Source organism: Brachionichthys hirsutus, chromosome 19 (assembly GCF_040956055.1).
Source record: "Brachionichthys hirsutus isolate HB-005 chromosome 19, CSIRO-AGI_Bhir_v1, whole genome shotgun sequence".
NCBI classification, from domain to species: domain Eukaryota; kingdom Metazoa; phylum Chordata; class Actinopteri; order Lophiiformes; family Brachionichthyidae; genus Brachionichthys; species Brachionichthys hirsutus.
Genome location: NC_090915.1, coordinates 9,172,755 through 9,190,815, shown reverse-complemented (window position 1 = coordinate 9,190,815; position 18,061 = coordinate 9,172,755). Strand labels below are relative to the sequence as shown.

General features: G+C 44.3%; 3 protein-coding genes across 3 annotated transcripts; 2 read left to right on the top strand and 1 right to left on the bottom strand.

Moving 5' to 3' along the window:
• The first annotated feature begins 3,590 nt into the window (after window positions 1-3,590).
• Window positions 3,591-5,539, top strand: pou5f3 (POU domain, class 5, transcription factor 3). The gene is made up of 5 exons (XM_068752729.1): window positions 3,591-4,343; window positions 4,423-4,534; window positions 4,663-4,793; window positions 5,035-5,199; window positions 5,285-5,539. The coding sequence occupies exons 1-5, from the start codon at window positions 3,591-3,593 to the stop codon at window positions 5,537-5,539; spliced, it is 1,416 nt and encodes a 471-aa protein (XP_068608830.1).
• Window positions 5,540-7,543: 2,004 nt separating this feature from the next.
• Window positions 7,544-8,575, bottom strand: LOC137908813 (alpha-(1,3)-fucosyltransferase 7-like). The gene has a single exon (XM_068753234.1). It carries the CDS (start codon window positions 8,573-8,575, stop codon window positions 7,544-7,546), a length of 1,032 nt encoding a protein of 343 aa, XP_068609335.1.
• A 5,198-nt stretch (window positions 8,576-13,773) lies between these two features.
• On the top strand, window positions 13,774-16,867 carry clic3 (chloride intracellular channel 3). Its single transcript, XM_068752658.1, has 7 exons — window positions 13,774-13,838; window positions 13,931-14,020; window positions 14,550-14,659; window positions 15,230-15,355; window positions 15,470-15,576; window positions 15,671-15,846; window positions 15,952-16,867. Exons 2-7 carry the CDS (start codon window positions 13,982-13,984, stop codon window positions 16,117-16,119), a joined length of 726 nt encoding a protein of 241 aa, XP_068608759.1. The 5' UTR covers window positions 13,774-13,838; window positions 13,931-13,981; the 3' UTR covers window positions 16,120-16,867.
• Window positions 16,868-18,061: the final 1,194 nt, after the last annotated feature.

Genomic DNA, 18,061 nt, shown 5'->3' with positions numbered 1-18,061 from the left:
CCATGTCTCTTCTCCTGGGTCGACCTCTAGCCCTGTTCCCTGGCAGTTCCATCCTCAGCATCCTTCTACCGATATAGTCCCCGTCTCTCCTCTGGACATGTCCAAACCATTGAAGTATGTCCTCTCTGACCTTGTCTCCATCCTGGTCACTCCCAAGGAGAACCTCAGCATCTTCATCTCCTCCACTTCTAGCTCCGCCTCCTGTCTTTTCCTCAGAGACACTGTCTCTAAGCCGTCCATCATGGCTGTCCTCACCACTGTCTTGTAGACCTTTCCCTTCATCCTCGCTGAGACTCTCCTATCACAGAGCACACCTGATAATTTCCTCCACCCGTTCCAGCCTGCCTGCACACAATTCTTCACCTCCTTTCCATATTCTCTCCATCACTCTGCACTGTTGACCCGAGGTTCCTGAAGTCCTCGGCCTTCTTTACGTCTAGTCCTCATAACCTCACTGTTCCCGCTGGGACCTTCTCATTTACACGCATGTACTCTTTTACTCCTGCTCACCTTCATTCCTCTCTTTTCTAGAGCAGACCTCTTAGCCGAGGGGAAAGAGACTTATATTATAGAAAGAAAAATACGATAAATACAATTAAATATATCTAATGTTCACATATTATTTTAAACACATAGAAATTGAAAGGAAACTTGATGTTTAAGTCTCATCGTTGAGAAATGGAACAAACAAAAGACAATGTGACTGCGTATTTCTGTGAAACATTTTTTCTGACTTGGACCTAAATCTAATTAGATTTGCTAAATCAAACTGCAGCACTGTGCCCCCCCCCCCCCCCCCCCCCCTCTCTGTTGCCATCACAAATGTCTTTCACACCTCAGTGTGCCGCTGACTTTCTCTCTGGTTTTGGATTAGCTCACCTTCAGGACAAGGACAAGGACAACTACTCCCACAAAGGTGTGCATGTCTGTTGGGGGTCAGGGACGGATGGAAAAGTTACACGCACCTCTGTGTGGCTTTTGTCAGGAGGCAATAGGTGAGTCTGCCATCCTGAGTGAGTCACATGCTGAGGGCCATCTAAAGCCCTTTGTGCCGTGAACGACCGAAGGAGTGCAGCTATTGTCCCTGCGATGAATACCTGCGGGTGGAGGGTCCAACAAGGTGGGTTATCAGAGGCAGGGCTGTCGGGACGACTATCAGAAAGTCTTCAGACCTGTTTGTGGAGATATTTTGGCTGCTCAACCCATTTAGAATTTAGGGATGGACTTTAGATTCCAGCATCATGACTTCACCACTCCCCCCCCCCCCCCCCCCCCCCATTAGAAATATTAAAACGTGGCAAGGTGTTCACAATAAATAGAACTTTTCAGAAATAAATTGGATGCTGCTTTTCATCAACGTCTCTCTCTCTCTTTCTCGCTCTCTCTCTCTCTCACACACACACACACACACACTCTCACACACACACACATTCCTTTTTCCCGCAAAAAGTTAGGGAATGTGAAAATATTACCAACTGAAACTGTCTCTATTGCTCAAGGTAGATCCAGATTTTACTTCACTGGTTTCAAGGGGATTTCTTTTTTTTTATCTACAACTTTCTGATATAAACTATGAGCAGATTCCCAAGGCGTCTTGAAGAAGCCACTTAAGGAGAACTAAAGAGAAGATCTTAGAAGAGGGGGTGGGGGTGGGGGGGATTCATTTAATTCTTCTGATACTCCCCTCACACTCCTCCTCACTGTACCGACCCATTCAGCTCTGATCCCAGTCCCCCACCCCCTTTGGACACCCTGAAGTGTCCTGTGCTCTGCTGGCCCTTTCTCTCTGCCTGAGTCTCCTATCTCTCTTGCTGTCTCCCTTTTGCATGACAATTATTCTCCCAAGTCCATGGCCCAGGACAATGCATGTTAAGTTGTGGCTCGATGTCTTTTAAGCTATTGACCATGCAGGCTCTTGTCTCCGCAAGGTCCCCCAGTCTTTGTCCAGCATGATTTTGCATCTCCGGGTGTCGATGTTCTGGTGATGGTGCAGCAAAAGCTTTTTTTTTGGTCCCCCCCTTCCCCAGATTCAGATAATCAGACTGTAGATATTCAATAATATATCAACATCTGATCATGGCCTCCTGGGAGGATTGAGTTCAACTGTTCTACTGGCCGCACTAAGGAATGAAACTGATCCTCAGACGTCTCTGACTTCTCTCCAAATTTGCAAGTGATGTCCCAGCATAATTTGATTTCACCACCTGCCGACTACACATTGATCCTCAAACCAGTTTTAGACCTGGAGGTTATATCAGACTGGTTTTAGCCCACAGTCAACCCCGGGGCAGGAGGCCGGAGTGAAACTAAAGCCTGGTGTTTGTTTCAGGGGACAGGAGAGGAAGGTGTAGAAGGTGGGTGTAGGGCGAAATCAAAGGGCAGAGACTTATTGTTTCATTCTGAAAAGGAGCTAATGGTCGACCATCGCAACTCGGCATCTGAACTCCACGGGGTGCCTCGGGGACAAGTCGTACAATGGCACCCCCCACGCCCCCACCACTCCCACCCCGCAGTGTGTCTTCCTGCCCCAATCTGCGGCCATCGGACTCGCGCTGGAGGAGGCATCTGCGCGCAGAGCCTCGGCCTCCGATGACGCATCGACCTGAATGCCGTTGGTCATTTTGTTTGAGGAGGAGAAACTCGAGCAGACGCCTGCATGTTGTCTGCAGCTCCAGACGTGCCCCGCGGAATTACGCAACAAGTAATCGAATTACTCTAGAGAAGAAAACAAAATCTAAATCAAACCATAATGCTGTTTTACTCCGATTTCAAAAGTAAGATTTCAGGAGACGCAACAAACCCACAGGTTAAAACATTATATAAAACACAGCTTCGTGTTTGTTCCATTATTTAAGACATTATTCGTCTTAAATGCTGACGGCATTTTTTGTTACATATACCGTGACGCATATTGATCCACTCTGTGCTGTTTTAAATATGCTCTACGCGCAAATCGACCTGACTTGAATCAAACGATGCGTTACGGAGTCTCGGTGATCCATTTTAATATGAAAACTATCTCTGTAAAGGGAATGATTTGGGCAAAGCCATTAATGTATGAGGTGAGCAGCTTATAGCGTTAATATGTGATTACAGCCGCAGTGTCTGCTGGTTTTTAAAGATGTAAATATACTTTCCAAATGGATTTCAGGCTGATGAATTATTTATAATTTTTAGTAGTTTTGAATTAAGTTAATTCATTTTGCGTAAAAACAGAAGTTACGCGCAAACTACGGTAAAGTTGCGGGTCGCAGAAAGACGAGCCTAATTTCTTTTTTCTTTTTTTAACGTAAAACCACGCCCACTACTTGAAGAAGAATCAAGGTCATTCACAAATTTCAGCATCAGCTGCGATCAATTGTTCGCGCCAGCCAATCAGCGGGGAGATAAGGTGACCTCCTGCGCCCCCCGATCTGATTGGGAGCGCGTTCGGAGCGGAGGTACAAAACGGCGTTTCGGCTGGAAGGTGAGGAGGAGCGAAGTTCTGACTGGGATTTATCTTCCGCCGCGGCGTCCCATTGTTTCGTGCGTCCAGCAGGTGGGCGACCTTTCTTTTGTCGGCGCGTCGGGCCCTTCACGCCGCTTGGGAGATGTCCGATAGGTCGCAGAGTCCGCAGTGCCAAACCCGGCCGTACGACTACAGCCGGGCCGGGCCTTGTCTCCAGAACCTGGGCCACGAGGGGCTGGGCGGCGCCGCGTCCATCCAGCTGCCCCACGGCGTGCTGCCGGACCCGGGCCTCTTCTACAACAAACCTTACAGCGGCATCGCCCCGGCGTCCGCGCAGGCCTTCTTCCCTTTCCCACCGGTCAGCGCGGACTACCGGGGCGCCGATCCGCACGCTGGAGACTTTGGGCAACCGAAGCACTGGTATCCCTTCGCTGCGTCCGAGTACGCCGGCCAGGTGCCCGGCGTTTCGGCAGCCGCCCAGCCTGTAAACCTGAGCCCCCCCGGAGCCGAGGCCCGGGAGCAAATCAAAGTGTCTGAAATAAAGACTGAGAAGGATGCCAGCGACGGTTACGCGCAGGACGCCAAGGTCCAGCAGTACCAGATGCCTCAGGTCACCGCCGCTGTGCCGCATGGAGTCTTCTACTCCGCGCCCTGGAACCCGTCCTTCTGGCCCGGGATGACCCACGTCACGCCACCCGGCAACAACGGCCAAATTCCCTCCACGTCCTCCGCGTCTTCGCCATCGTTGTCTCCGTCGCCGCCGAGCAGCGGGCTACCGGGTAACGCGTTTTTCAACGTCAACGCGGCCCCGGCGCTCCCCGGGCCGCAGGCCCCGAACGCGGCCCCGGCGCGCAGCAGCGGCTCCTCCAGCGGCGGGTGCAGCGACTCCGACGAGGTGAGAACGATCCGCTCTAGAAGCGAACGCATCTCGAGGGTTCGTGGCGGCATGCGTCATCGTGTCTCCTGGTCTGCAGGACGCCATCTCCACCGAGGACCTGGAGCAGTTCGCCAAGGAGCTGAAGCACAAACGCATCACTTTGGGCTTTACGCAATCCGATGTCGGCCTGGCTCTGGGCAACCTTTATGGTAAGTCGCCCCCCCCCCAAACTCCAGAAGAGACGGGCCTGACCTGAAATAATTGGTTGGGGACGTTTGCGTGAACTAAATTTAATCTGAGGTGTATTTCTAATTTAAGTTTGTTCCTTCCTCTGCAGGTAAGATGTTCAGCCAGACAACCATTTGTCGCTTTGAGGCTCTGCAGCTGAGCTTCAAGAACATGTGCAAGCTGAAGCCGCTGCTTCAGAGATGGCTGAACGAAGCAGAGACCTCGGAGAATCCACAGGACGTAAGTTTGCTGCTCTGACATCTGCCGCCTACTTTACAAGACAACGGAGGAGCTCTGAGCACCCCGGGACCGAGTCTATTCAGGACCAGGTTCCTGTTGAGAGAACCTGAATGGCGTGTTTTGAGTGTCTTCCGCCATCTAGTGGTCACAATCAGGCATAGCGCAGTTAATCTGGGCCGTGACCACAATGTTTTTTTTTTTTTTTTTTTTGTCTACTCAACCTCTAATTTTGATTCCCCAGATGTACAAGATTGAAAGAGTCTTTGTTGATACCAGAAAAAGGAAGAGGAGGACCAGTCTGGAGGGGGCCGTCCGCTCGGCTCTCGAGTCTTACTTTAACAAATGTCCCAAACCAAACACGCAGGAGATCACACACATCTCCGACGACCTGGGTCTGGAAAGAGATGCAAGTATAAACTTTTAAAAAGTAATCTTGTTTGTTCCGTGTTGGGGTTTGTGTTTGTTTCTAATAGACGTGCTTTCCTCCGCAGGTGGTGCGTGTTTGGTTCTGCAACAGGAGACAGAAAGGTAAACGCCTGGCCCTGCCTCTGGACGAGGAGGGTGAGTACTACGAGCACAGCCCCTCCCCGCTGAACATGGCTCCCTCCCCTGTCCCACCTCAGGGCTACCCTCCCGGATATGTCGCCACCCCTCCACCTCCTACGCTCTACATGCCCCAGCTGCATCGCTCTGACGTCCTGAAACAATCCCTGCACTCCGGACTGGTTGGTCACCTGACTGGTTAAACGTGCTCGGGGCGTCTCGGCCAGAACCGCTGACATTCTCCACGCGTCATTCCCAGCAGGACTAAATCCAATATCGGCGGGTTTACGCGTGAAGTGTCGCAGCTCTTCTGCTGATGGTCGCGTCCCTCCATACATGAATTAAAAACTAGAACAAAGGGCTGTTGTATTGATATTGTGTTCTTGGGTAGTATTTCACAGCCACGTTTCAATAATGGTGCAGTTGTGAATGACATCAGGGCAAAAATATTCGGTGGACTTCATTGAATCGGTTTTCCGTGATGCAGATTAGTGGGCGTAGGTTACAGTAGGAATCCCCGCTGTGTGCCTTTTAAACAGAATTCATCTCTTGACAGTTTGGCCGACGCTTGTGCAATACTTCCCTCCGAGCAGACCAGCAACAGTATTCGTCACTGAAATGGAAAATAGCGCGTTCTCTCGCGGTGCATTTTCCCCACTGACCACTTTGTTGTAATGTTTCCTTTTCTAAATGTCTCATTTGTGAAGGGAACTGTTTATGGCCGACACATTATGCAAATGCTCCTAGTGGTAGTGGGAACTGGTGAAAGCCTAATCGTGCGTTGAGGGAGGGTACCGGTAACTGCCGTTACTCTGAGCTGCTAGATCTGTCACGGTTTCCTCAATGTCTCGGGTGGGTGCTGTTAAGACGAGCCTGGCTGACCTGATTATATTTTTATGGGTTTTAATGTCTGTCAAATGTCTAACACTCCATTTCCTTGGGTGCCCCAGCTGACGACATCTAATGTCACTCATTTAGGCTTGTTGAATAGATCTGACTAATCTGGATCAAACTGTCAGGAAAACAGCCCATAGTTATCAATTAGTAGTAGTCTTGTTCAATGGTTGCTTTTACAGGCAAACGTGCAATTTATACTTTTAAGATGGAGCAAAACTGTGGTCTGAATGATCTCAATGGGTTTTAAGCTGGTTTCAGGTCACCCTTAAACCTTAAAGGTGACAATTGCTGCAATTGGGTTTTTCTGGGAGTCGTTTATAATGGATCTTTTTCTGTAATGTTTGAGCTGTACGTGTTGTGTCTTACCTGAAAATCGCTACATTAAAAATGGCACGTCGAGCAAAAGCTGTGAACTTTGTTTTGTTGCATGGTCGGTACATCCTGATGCAATCCATCCTGGGTGGCTATGGGTGAGACGGGGTGCACCCCGACTACACTGAAGCACTACGATCTAGAGGGACTAATGCACCTAAAGGCATGATGGTGTAGTGGTTAGCACTGTTGCCTCCCGGTAAAAAGGTACCAGCTTTGAATCCCATCTGTGCGGTTTGTATGTACGCGTTTCCTTCCGCTGTGAAACATGCAATTTAGGTGACTTGCTTACTCCAAATTGTCCTTTGTGCACACGTGAATAGTTGTATGTGGCCCCGCCATGCACTGGCAACACGGGCTCCATCAACTCCTGTGAATGCTAAATAAGGAAATCACCTAAGTTACATGTTTTTGGGGTGTGAGGAAACCAGCGGAAACGCATTCAGACGGAAAACGAAGTCCTCAGATAGGATTTGAACCCAGCGCCATCTTGCTGTAAATGCTATGAAACTCATCGTATAACCTCAGAGCCTTCTGAATTGCCTTCCTATGGGGTCGTGTGCACCGCGAATTTCCGTTTTCAGTTCGTACCGATAATGCGGTGCAACAAAGCAGATGTGGGTTTCTGTTTCCAAGGTCAAGACCTCTGGTTCTGAGTAACTGGAAAAGTGAGGATTCGGTAGTTCTTTCTGACTTGCTGTTATTTTAAACCCAGTTAATGTTCCCCTTATTAGTCCTGCAAGGGGGAATGTAAAATACCTCCACAAAGTCCTTGAACAGTTTCTTCAGCATCGAGGTTTTCATAATTCAGATCAACACTACTTAAGCGTACTTTCCCTTTGTCTTCCAGATCGTTAAATTAGTATATTCTATTTTACAAATGCTTCTAGTATATGACTAATGAAAGTGTGGTAATATCAGTTAACAGCTACTGAAACTCAGGTGTTGCTGACCCAGGCCTCCAGGTCTGAGTAGACCTTCTGTGCAGGTAAAGTGTCGTACTGTGAGCAGATCTTGCACAGCCTCTCCCTCCAGTCCGTGTACAGCTTCACGCCCCATCGCTGCCGCCAGGTGAAATATTCACCGTAGCGTTTCTTGTCCTCTGCGACCCGCTGCAGATGTGTTGCCAAGTCCTTCACCGATGCAAACTCGTCAACATGGATGAAAGAATTAGGGGGAAGCACCGCTTTGCAGTCGTCTAACGATGGTCCCATGACAACGGGCACTGCCCCGCCTTGGTACGCGTTCCTCCACAACTTCTCTGTGATGTAATCGCTGTCAGCCGAGTTCTCAAAAGCCAAATAAAAGTAGCAGGGAGCCATTCTGCGTAAGAGCGCTCTCGATGGGAGGGGCCTCTTCACCCAGCGGCCGTAAACCTGAACAGGAACGAGGGCATTGAGCTCTTGGTACACTTTGCTTCTCTTGTGTTGGCTCCTGTAGTTGCTGACCACCCAGCAGACCAGGAAGCTCTTATTCAGAGGGACGTCTTCCGTCATTTGTCCTTCACCTTCTTTGGGTACTAGCTCACCGTAGGGCACAGTGACATCAGCGTCCCTCCTGTACGTTACGGTCATGTTGAAGATGTTCGCATACTGCTGCAGGTTTCCGCTGCACGCCGGGGCCTCCAGAGACAGCCAGGCCCATCTTTGACCCGGCGGACGAGGGCGTTCCGAAGGCAGCTTTTGCCGGCCCTCCACCAGCTCTTTGTTGTGAAACACCACCACATCAGCTGTAGGGAGCAAGGAGCGCTGGTCCACCAGTCTGCAGCGAGGGATGCGGTAGAGATCCCAGCACACATCGCCCTTCAGGATGACGCGTCGGCCAAAGGGCCAGTACCACAGCAGGACGGTCACGTTTCTACTGCCGCTCCAATCAGAGAGGCTGGAGGGGGTCGGGGAACCTTTGGGCCATCCATTGAGAAGGTACAGCAACACGGTACAGAGGGAGGAGAAGAGGAGGCACTTCTTCATTGTGCCGGTTGGAGTCCTGTTAGTTCTGGGACGCCTTGTCACAAAAATAAATGAAGCCGCGTTAGAAATGAGGCGCGTCTGAATCTCGATGTAGTTATTACCTCTGCCGAGGCGGGGGTTCTGTGATCGCCGGCGTTAGTCTGTCCATCTGTCCGTCTGTTAGCAAGATAGCACAAGAAGGTCTGGACGGATCTTGACATTTTCAGGAAATGTTGGGAATCTCACCAGAAACATGATTACATTTTGGTCATGAACCAGAAGAGATCCTGGATTCTGGATCACTTTGAAATTTTCAGTAACATTGCAATAAATGGAGCTTCAGAATCTGTTCCTCAATATCTCCATATATTTATGGAATTTGACACAATAATGTAGGGGGGGTGTCTCTAGCTTGAATTTTTATCGTGATAGGATCTGGATTGCGGATATTGTTGAGATTTCTTTTATTTTTAATGGGGGTACACATTCGTTTTGGTCTACTGTATATTTAATGTTAGTAGTTACTATTTCATGAAAATTTCATCAAGATCCATCTGTAACGTTTTGCGTTATTTTGCAAACAGACAAACAGACGCTGGCAAAAACATAATCTCCGTGGCAAAGATAATGAACCCTGATTATGTCGAACTTGTATGTTGAAATTAACTTGTTCAGACACAAAAGCATCACTTTGTAATTTTATCTCCTATCTATCAAATGCACAGTAAATGTTCCTCCTGGGAGAGAAATGTGTAATTATAATAAGTTATTGTGAAACTTGAAACTACTGAAACTGGATTTTGTGAGTCAATAAGGAAATGACTCACAGGACCTGGCAAGCATAAGACACACAACCTGACAAAGAGCTGCACTGAACCTGCAGGAATGCTTCCAAAATGTGCAGAAAATAACATCAGAGACGTTACTGATCATTACGCCGACGTTATTATTATTATTAATTTTATATGTGAGCTATTCACACTGGTTGAAGCAGAAGCGCCACAGCTCAAATCACACAACATAGGTGTCACATTTGAATTCAGCAGTTGCACCTGTTGCCTGGAAGCGGAACAAAGAGTTGATCTTTTATTTATTTTTCATTTGAGACTACACATTTATCTTAATGTAATTTATTCCATAAAGAGAAACAGCGGTTTCTGGAGTGCAGCAGGAAGGAGATTGCCACATATCTACACTGTTTCAGGAGGACTTTCTGCATGTGCATGTTTAAATGAGCCTTTCCAGTTAAGATGTAAAGACAAACTCTGAACATGATGCGGTGAAAGATGCAGACTGCTTAGCTGGAGGGTTCGGAGGGTGCAAAGGTCAGATCGGTTTGACATACTTTACATTTGTTGCCGCAAAAAAGATTGAAAATAAGACGTCTCTCGAGTTAAACTACAGTGATGGTAGAGACACACAAACTAAAGCTTTCTTCACTAACCTGATCACAGGATGTGGGCTTCGTTCTCCTTTCTCAGACACCACTGGCACAGTTTCTGGTTGCTGCTGGTTGAGGATAATCATTATGAGCTTGAGGCATTTGAAAAACAGAATCGCTGTCCTTTTTAGGAGGATAAGTTGATGCGCATATTATATCTTAATCTTGTTGTCCTCACCATGCCGTCCTCTTCAGCTCCCTCTATGCAGTGAATATGCTGTTCTGCCTCTTTACCAACACGCTTAAAGAGCCTCCGATCAAGAGCAGGAGGTTTCTGCTTCATGTGTGTGGTGATGGAAGAAAGAAAAGAGGAAGTCCCGAGCATGATCTGGAATTCAGACGTGGGTTACTTACGAAAGGGTCAAGTGTAGCTGCGTTATGTATTGCAACACAAACTGGCTAAAAGAAAACTGTTAAAAAACAAAAAACAAAAAAACTTTACAACAGAAAGCAGAAGCTGCATGTTGTCATTTATGTAAGTGCAGAATAAGACCACTAGAGGGGAGTGTTCCACTTATTTAACCAGACAATATATCACACTCATGCTGGGTTCTTATTGTTCGGTGAGGCTGGATTACCAGTACAGTGTACAATAGTTGTTTTATTTTACAAAATGTACCAATAAGAGTAGAATATATTATACAGTAGTAGTAGTAGTAGTAGTAGTAGTACGGTAGTTATCTTAGTGTACACTGAACGCCTAGTGTACAAAAACTCATTGCCAGTAAAATGGATCCACATCAAAGTAGCATTCAGTATTGTATTTATTTTGCTTATATTGCACTTTGCAAATATTTACTTGGAATGAAAGTGTTTTTAAATTCTTAAATACCATTACTGATGTAAGAAGATTTCCTTTCAAGCTTATTCTGATGTTAGTTCATTCATAAAACATGTTTTCTTCTGCATCCATTCATTATGTTGACCGGCTGACTGTGCTCATCCAGCAGTTCCAAATGTTAAGTGTGCTATTACAGTAATATTTACTGCACCTTTATTGTTTAGGACCACATGCCAGCAGAGCTGCTTAAATTAATTCGAAGCACGTTTGAGTTAACATATTGATTGTTGTTTTTGCATGAAAAAGGCTGCGATTCAAACTCGTGGGCCCTGACATGAGATCTGGATTTTATAAAATAAGAAAATGCTGGTTATTTTATGTCCCATAATGTGAGCTGATACCTACAGGGCGGCGTTTTATTAGGGAGGTTATTTTCAGGGAGCGCAATCCAACAAACGCGCCTATGCTCAAACCTTGTTAAACTTAATAACATTGCTATTTCAAAGACACACCTTAATTCTGATTGTCACAGCAGTTTCCATCACATCAAACTGAATGAATAGTCCAAAGACACATAAAAAAACAAACTGTGCAATCGTTTTTGTTTTCAAAATGTCAAAATTCACCTTTGAAAAACCACACATTAACTTTACAAGTATTTGCAATGGAATATTTCATCCTGGCAGAAACAATGAATGAATGAAAGGTTGACCATTACATCATTACCACTGATAAAAGGAATCCTTATTGAACTAAAACTAATATTTTAACTGAATTTTGAATCCGTAAATGGGGTTTTAATGTTAAAATGATATATGGTTTCCTGTCCTCATTCTGGATCCGGCATCAGTCAATAATCAACTGAGATACTGAGGAACTAATTTTGAAGCTCCATTGACTGCAATGTGGATCCATAATCCAGGATCTCTGGATCTGGAAATATGTTCCTGGTAAGATTCCCAACAATTCCGTCAAGATCCATCTATAACAGTTTGAGTTATGTTGCTAACAGACAGACAGACAGACAAACACACCAACGCCGGCGGAGGTAATCATGCCAATGGCTGTGACACACTAGAATGGTGAAGAGTGCAACAAAAATTTGTAGATGCTAAAATTTTTTAACAGATGTCAAATTATTTATTTGATATAATATATGTGTGGATGGAGTCATGTCTAAGTCAAATCAGGGTGAAGAATATGGAGAAGCAAACCCATTAATGTCTCCATATGATGCTGTGAGGCCTCAGAAGGTTAAACTGGAGCCAGGTATACTGGTGGCAGGCCTGTTCATCTTCATCTCTGCACTGAACAGCTAATTATCTCTAAGCTGCAGAAATGGCATGTGTGTGTGTGTGTGTGTGGGCGGCTCACAGACTTCAGTCACTGACAGCAGGTGTCTTCCATGCCAACATTCAGTCATGGAGGAAGCATTCAAATGCATTACTTTGATGAAAGTAATACTGTGTATAATCATGTACGCAAAAAAATGACCTCCATTAATAGTGCTCATTGTTTAGTGGAATGTTGCGTCTGTGTTTTTTGACTCCTTCATGTCAGCCAGGGTCGTACCTTAACAGTGGTGAGACTGCTACAAATCACAACCGGATGACTTTTGTCTCTTTATTTTTTTAATTTATTTTACTTTATTTTAAAAGGTGGACACACAAAAAACTATTTTGAGCCCGTCGTGGAGCTCAGCTGCTTTCAAAAAGGGGCTTGGGTTCTTGAGTGAATGTTTAAACTATCATTCCAGCATTGGCAGATGGAACCCCAAAGAAAAATGGTTGGGCATTTTGACTATATCGGTTATAGTAATTCTAGTTTAACTATTGATTTGTTGCTAAAAGACTTCCTCAAACCTAAAAGAATAACAACCTCTGGATTTCTGCGTGGTTTCAAAGCATTCTCTCATTCATTATCTGGGTTTGGGTTTCTTTTAACTTGTGTCTATCTTTTAAACGGCTATTCTTGCTGCTTTAGATTTCAAAAATGACTCTCAACTATTGAAAGAAATGATTTGCTGCCATTTGGATTAATGACTGAATTAATGGAGTCTATAGGAGTCTTGCTGAGCGACACTTTCACTCCTTCTATTGTGTGTCGGTCCTCAACAATGAGATGAAACAGAATCTCGCCCTCCTGCACATGCTGTTCTTCGCCGCTTTCAGTCTCGTGCCTGTTCATGCCAACTTGCTTGGAAGTTGCTTCTCCTTCCTTTCCACAGAGACAGAAACGTCAATGAATACCTGCAGCATTGTCTGACAGTCAGGAATGCGTATCACCCGAAAGTTGAACTTAAAACAAAATGCATCAATGCTTAGATTAGAAACGTAGAGAGATGGAGAGAGAGTCATTGTAGCCATTTTATAAACTGTGTAACACTTTTGCACCTTTGTCCTTGTGCTTTTCACTGTTTTTCCTCTTTAGCTCCAAACAGAAGGCATGTTCCTGATACAACAAAACTAATTTCACATGCATGAACCAAAGTCTGTAAATGAAAGCGTTTTTCCAAGGTTCTGCTGGAAATACACTCACTGACATGTGCAGGTCCCTGACTTTTATCCTATTCATCACCTTTGGGACGATTGCATCGCTCTACACACAACCGAGCTCATTAATTAGTTTCATGTTCGTGGGTCCAAAAAAGCACACACAAAAGGAAAAACAACAACAAATCTGCAGCTAGGCTATAAAACTATTTTGTGAAGCACAGAATCAGTCCAGCAGAGGTTATTAGAATTATGGTGCAAGTTTCTTTTCAATAATCATTAGATCATGCACTTGAAGGTCAACTCAGTCATGCTTGTTAATATACATGCAATGCAATTTAACACGATATATTTGCCAACCCGACTTACTTTGGCAGAGCGAAAGAAGCTGCGAGAACACAAACCGGAGAACCAGATGTGCTGGTCTGACTGGTAAAGCCAGAGGGGGTGTGGACTGTCCTCTCAGAGCTGACAGGTACAGCGAGAGACAAACGAAACACAGAGGAAGAGAAGACAGAAGACGCAGAGGTGAAGAACTGCAACTATTATAATACAGACAGTGAAGACAAGGTAGAGCCTTAGAGAACGAGATCGCAGTCATAGTTACGGCCATTGGAGCACTGATTATTGAGGTAGTGTCTGTCTTGCCTTTGCATTGACAGACAGGAGTGTTTTACGGATCGATTAGAGACGTGAGGATATTACAGTGCGAGATGGACAAATCAAAGCCAGACATTGAGCTTTTTATGAAGGTAAGATCATCTTAAAGTGGCGGGGAACGTACATAACTTTACAATTGCAGCTATTCAAAGAGCTTTTAATTTAAAATTCTTCTTCCTGTTTCGTTCTCAAAACGCCAGATGAAAATACTTCTGCCATTTTTTTACTACCCTGTTGTAGAACAGATGACATGCATTTATAGTGACTCTTGTTATTTTGGCTCGGTATCGGTAGAATTATTTGTCTTACCTTGTAAAAAAAAAGTACTTTTCTCAAAAAACAAAAGTATGCAATATTTAAGATATATCTAAAAAACTAAAACTATTGATATACCCATTTAACCTGGGTGTGAACAGCTCTGAGCTGTGATTTGAAATTCCTCAGCTATTAGTTTTGGGTGTCATGGCGGAACAGGCTTGGTAGGAGTGGCTGTACAGTTGTTCCTGTCGTGGTGGATGCATAATAGATGCAATGAACAAACCACCAAACTGCTTACATAACTATTTATGATCAATGGAAGGTTTGTGTTCATAGCACGATGTCTGTCTGTCTGTCTGTCAGGCCAGTTCCGACGGGAGCAGTGTGGGCAACTGTCCTTTCTCTCAGAGACTCTTCATGATTCTGTGGTTGAAAGGAGCCGCATTTACCATCACCACGGTGGACATGAAGCGGTGAGGACACAATGCGTTCTTCACTTGTGTTTTTCTCTTTGAGACACGTCATTGAGACATTAACACAGAAAGCTTATGGTACAGACTGCTGCAATATGCTACAACAGCACACAGTCGCTGGATAACAAAGATTCTAATTAACTACATTTGTGGTAATTCTATTAAATCGCATGCATTTGATTAGAGGCATGTTTCATTATGTTCAATGGGGGGGTGTGGAATTGCTGCAGCCCGTGTCAGATACTGGTTCACATTCAGAAATACCTTTAGAAAGTAAGCAACATATCCTGAGAACTTGATCAAGAGGGATTCAAATGTGTTTAATAATAGGAATATTGAGGAATAAAAATGTAAAATAATAATAATGACCTGAGATAATAATTAATAATGTAGTGTTCCACCGGATGATCGAAAATGAGGCGTTATGAGGAAGGAACCTGCAGTGTCACAATGCATTTGAAGAAACTAAGAAAGATTTTGTATTTATTTATGCTACATTAAGGAAATGATGATGAATGATATTGAAATGGTGGTGTGAATTTCTGCCACTGTGCCATGGCATCATTGCAGGCGACCTGACGTGCTGAAAGCTTTGGCTCCAGGGTCTCAGCCTCCCTTCCTCAAATATAACGAGGAAATCAAAACTGATACGAACAAGATCGAGGAGTTCCTGGAGGAGACCTTAGCCCCACCGCAGTGAGTGGACTGCATCTGTAGATATTTTAGGACACAGGCTGGCTGCTAATATTTATTTTTCTGTTAAGAATTGTTCACTTCCTTAAACTTACATTTTTATTCTACTTAATGTAGATATGAGAAATTGTGCTGCCGATACAAAGAGTCCAACAATGCTGGAGATGATGTCTTTATAAAATTCTCAGCATATGTAAAGAATCCTATTCCTGCGAGGGATCATGGTAAGGGCACTAGTTACACATGTTAAATTCCTTATCAGTCATGTCTGTAAATATCGACAAATAATGGGGCTTCATACACATTTCTGTGTCTCAGCATTGGAGAAGAGGTTTCTCAAGGCCCTTGCAACCCTGAGCCAGTACCTCGAGACGCCTCTCTCTTATGAGCTCGAGAAGAACCCGAATACCGTTGAATCTTCACGCCTCTACCTGGACGGTGACAAACTAACGTTGGCAGACTGCAACTTGCTTCCAAAACTCAATATTGTCAAGGTTAGCAGAGTTCAGATATATTCATTTCATGCCATCTAGTTTTACTGATTTTTCAGAATCATCTTAATGCAAATAATATAATCTTGAAATCCATATTTTCCTCAGGTTGTCTGCAAGGAGTATCTCAACATTGCAATTCCACCTCCAGAACTGAGAGGTCTGACCCGGTACCTGACGAACGCCGATAAAGCATGCGTGTTTTGTCAAACCTGCCCACAGAGCGAGGAGATCCTCGATGCCTATAACTCCGTGGCAAGGCATCGCACCAATTAGATCAAGAGGGAGAGATGAAACAGTAAATCTGAGAACAAGAACAAATAAGTGAGAAATGAACATCGGAGAACATTTCTCAAACCTGCACATCATTTTTTATGTTCTATTTGTGTCATAATAATAGGAGTTGGGAGAGTAAACATGCTATTTTGCAGTGACATGGTTAATAATTATCTTCTAGAAAAATTATTACCTTTGAGGAATAAATAAACGCAAATTACCACATTAAAATTCAGTTTATAGATTCATTGTGCATATGCTGTCATTGTACTGATGTGGAATTACTTCAGACCCTCTGAGCGTTAGGAAAAGCAATGTAACCCCCCCCCCCCCCAAGACATTCACGCATGGAGGCATTTGTCTATACCAGGCATGGGCAAACTCCGCCCCCCGGAACTTGTCCAAATTATATCATTAAATTACATTTTATTATAATTAAACCTCATTAATTTGACCTTTCCCCTAATGCTACCTGCAAAAGGCCAAATGCTTTCATGTAATAGCTTTTACATGTCATTTATATTAGTTCACACAAACACTCCATCTGTTCCTGGCCCGTAAGTCAAAAGGTTTGCCCCCCCCCAGTCTATATATTTGAGTGTAAATATAAAATAGCCATTGTCCATAGATAAGACAGACTTTAAAGCTATTTTAAGTGTGTCTTGAGTTTTAAGACTAAAAATAAACTTTCAAAATCAGTTCATATCCCTTTCCATAATCTTCAGAGTTCTTGCCCTTTTTCCTTTTTAAATACAAAATATTGCACAAAGTATGTGTCAACAGTGATTTATACATGTAATTAAAGTTTTGATCTGTTCCATATTAAAGGTTGTGAGAATATGCATCACTGGTATCAATGTGGATAGCCCTTGGCCACATCCCACTCTGATGACCGCTTAATTGTGAACAGTGCCCCGTGGAACAGGATGATGAATGTCACTCAACTCCAGGCTCATTTAAAATGAGGCGAGAGGAACCAAAGAGTTACATCAGATCAATCAAAACCGATTACATCAGTGTGGTCTGTGGGCTAGACGACCTGCAGTGCAAAGGTACCTGACTACATAAAAAAAGGCATCATTGTCTTGCATGGGGCAGGTTGAATTTACACTGGATGAGGAACTAGTGGGCCCCAGAGCTATTCTCTGATATAATAATAATAATAATAATAATATCACGTTTATATATTTTGTTAAAAGAAGGCATAACATGATAATTATAATCTAATCAATTTTAAATGGCATGTGAGCTGGGTATCAAATGTACTATATCTTCTCATACAAAGTAGTTGTGGCAAATAAAGCTATAAAATAATCGCAATGTAGAAGCCTGTATAATATTTATCTTTAAAATGTAGCGGACTTATTCAATTTCCAAACAACTACCGCAGTTTTGCTTCCCCACTCAGTGAACTCTAGCCTAAATGCTTTCAGAAAAATGTATGACGCCTTCAAAATAATGTAAACAGGAAGACTATGGTGTGCCTACGTGGTTCCTGATTGGTTAAATGCCTAGAGCGATGTCAAGGCAACAGCCAATATAAACATTCGATTGGTCGACGTGAACATGGGCGGACCTAAGCGAGTGACAGCGACACAGAAAACTTTATTAGCCACTTGCCTACTTTGCTACAACGAGTGTTTGAAAATGCCTTAAACTTGAAGCATCGGACCAGAAATGTATTTATTTTTAGGTATTTATTTTCTAACTGCAGCGAATTACACAACGCGAATTTAGCAGCGTTTCTCTATAATTTCTGACAAGACGAGTAGCGATAGTAAGCCAGTTGCTAGCTACTGTAGTTTTGGCTAACCACAGGCTCTGCCGCTAAGGCTAACGCTAACGCTGATGCTGTACGAACAAGTCGCCGGATGTTTTGTTTAAGGCTACTAGCTTGTCGTTATCTTATTAACAAGAGGACGGACGATGAGAGTAAATGATT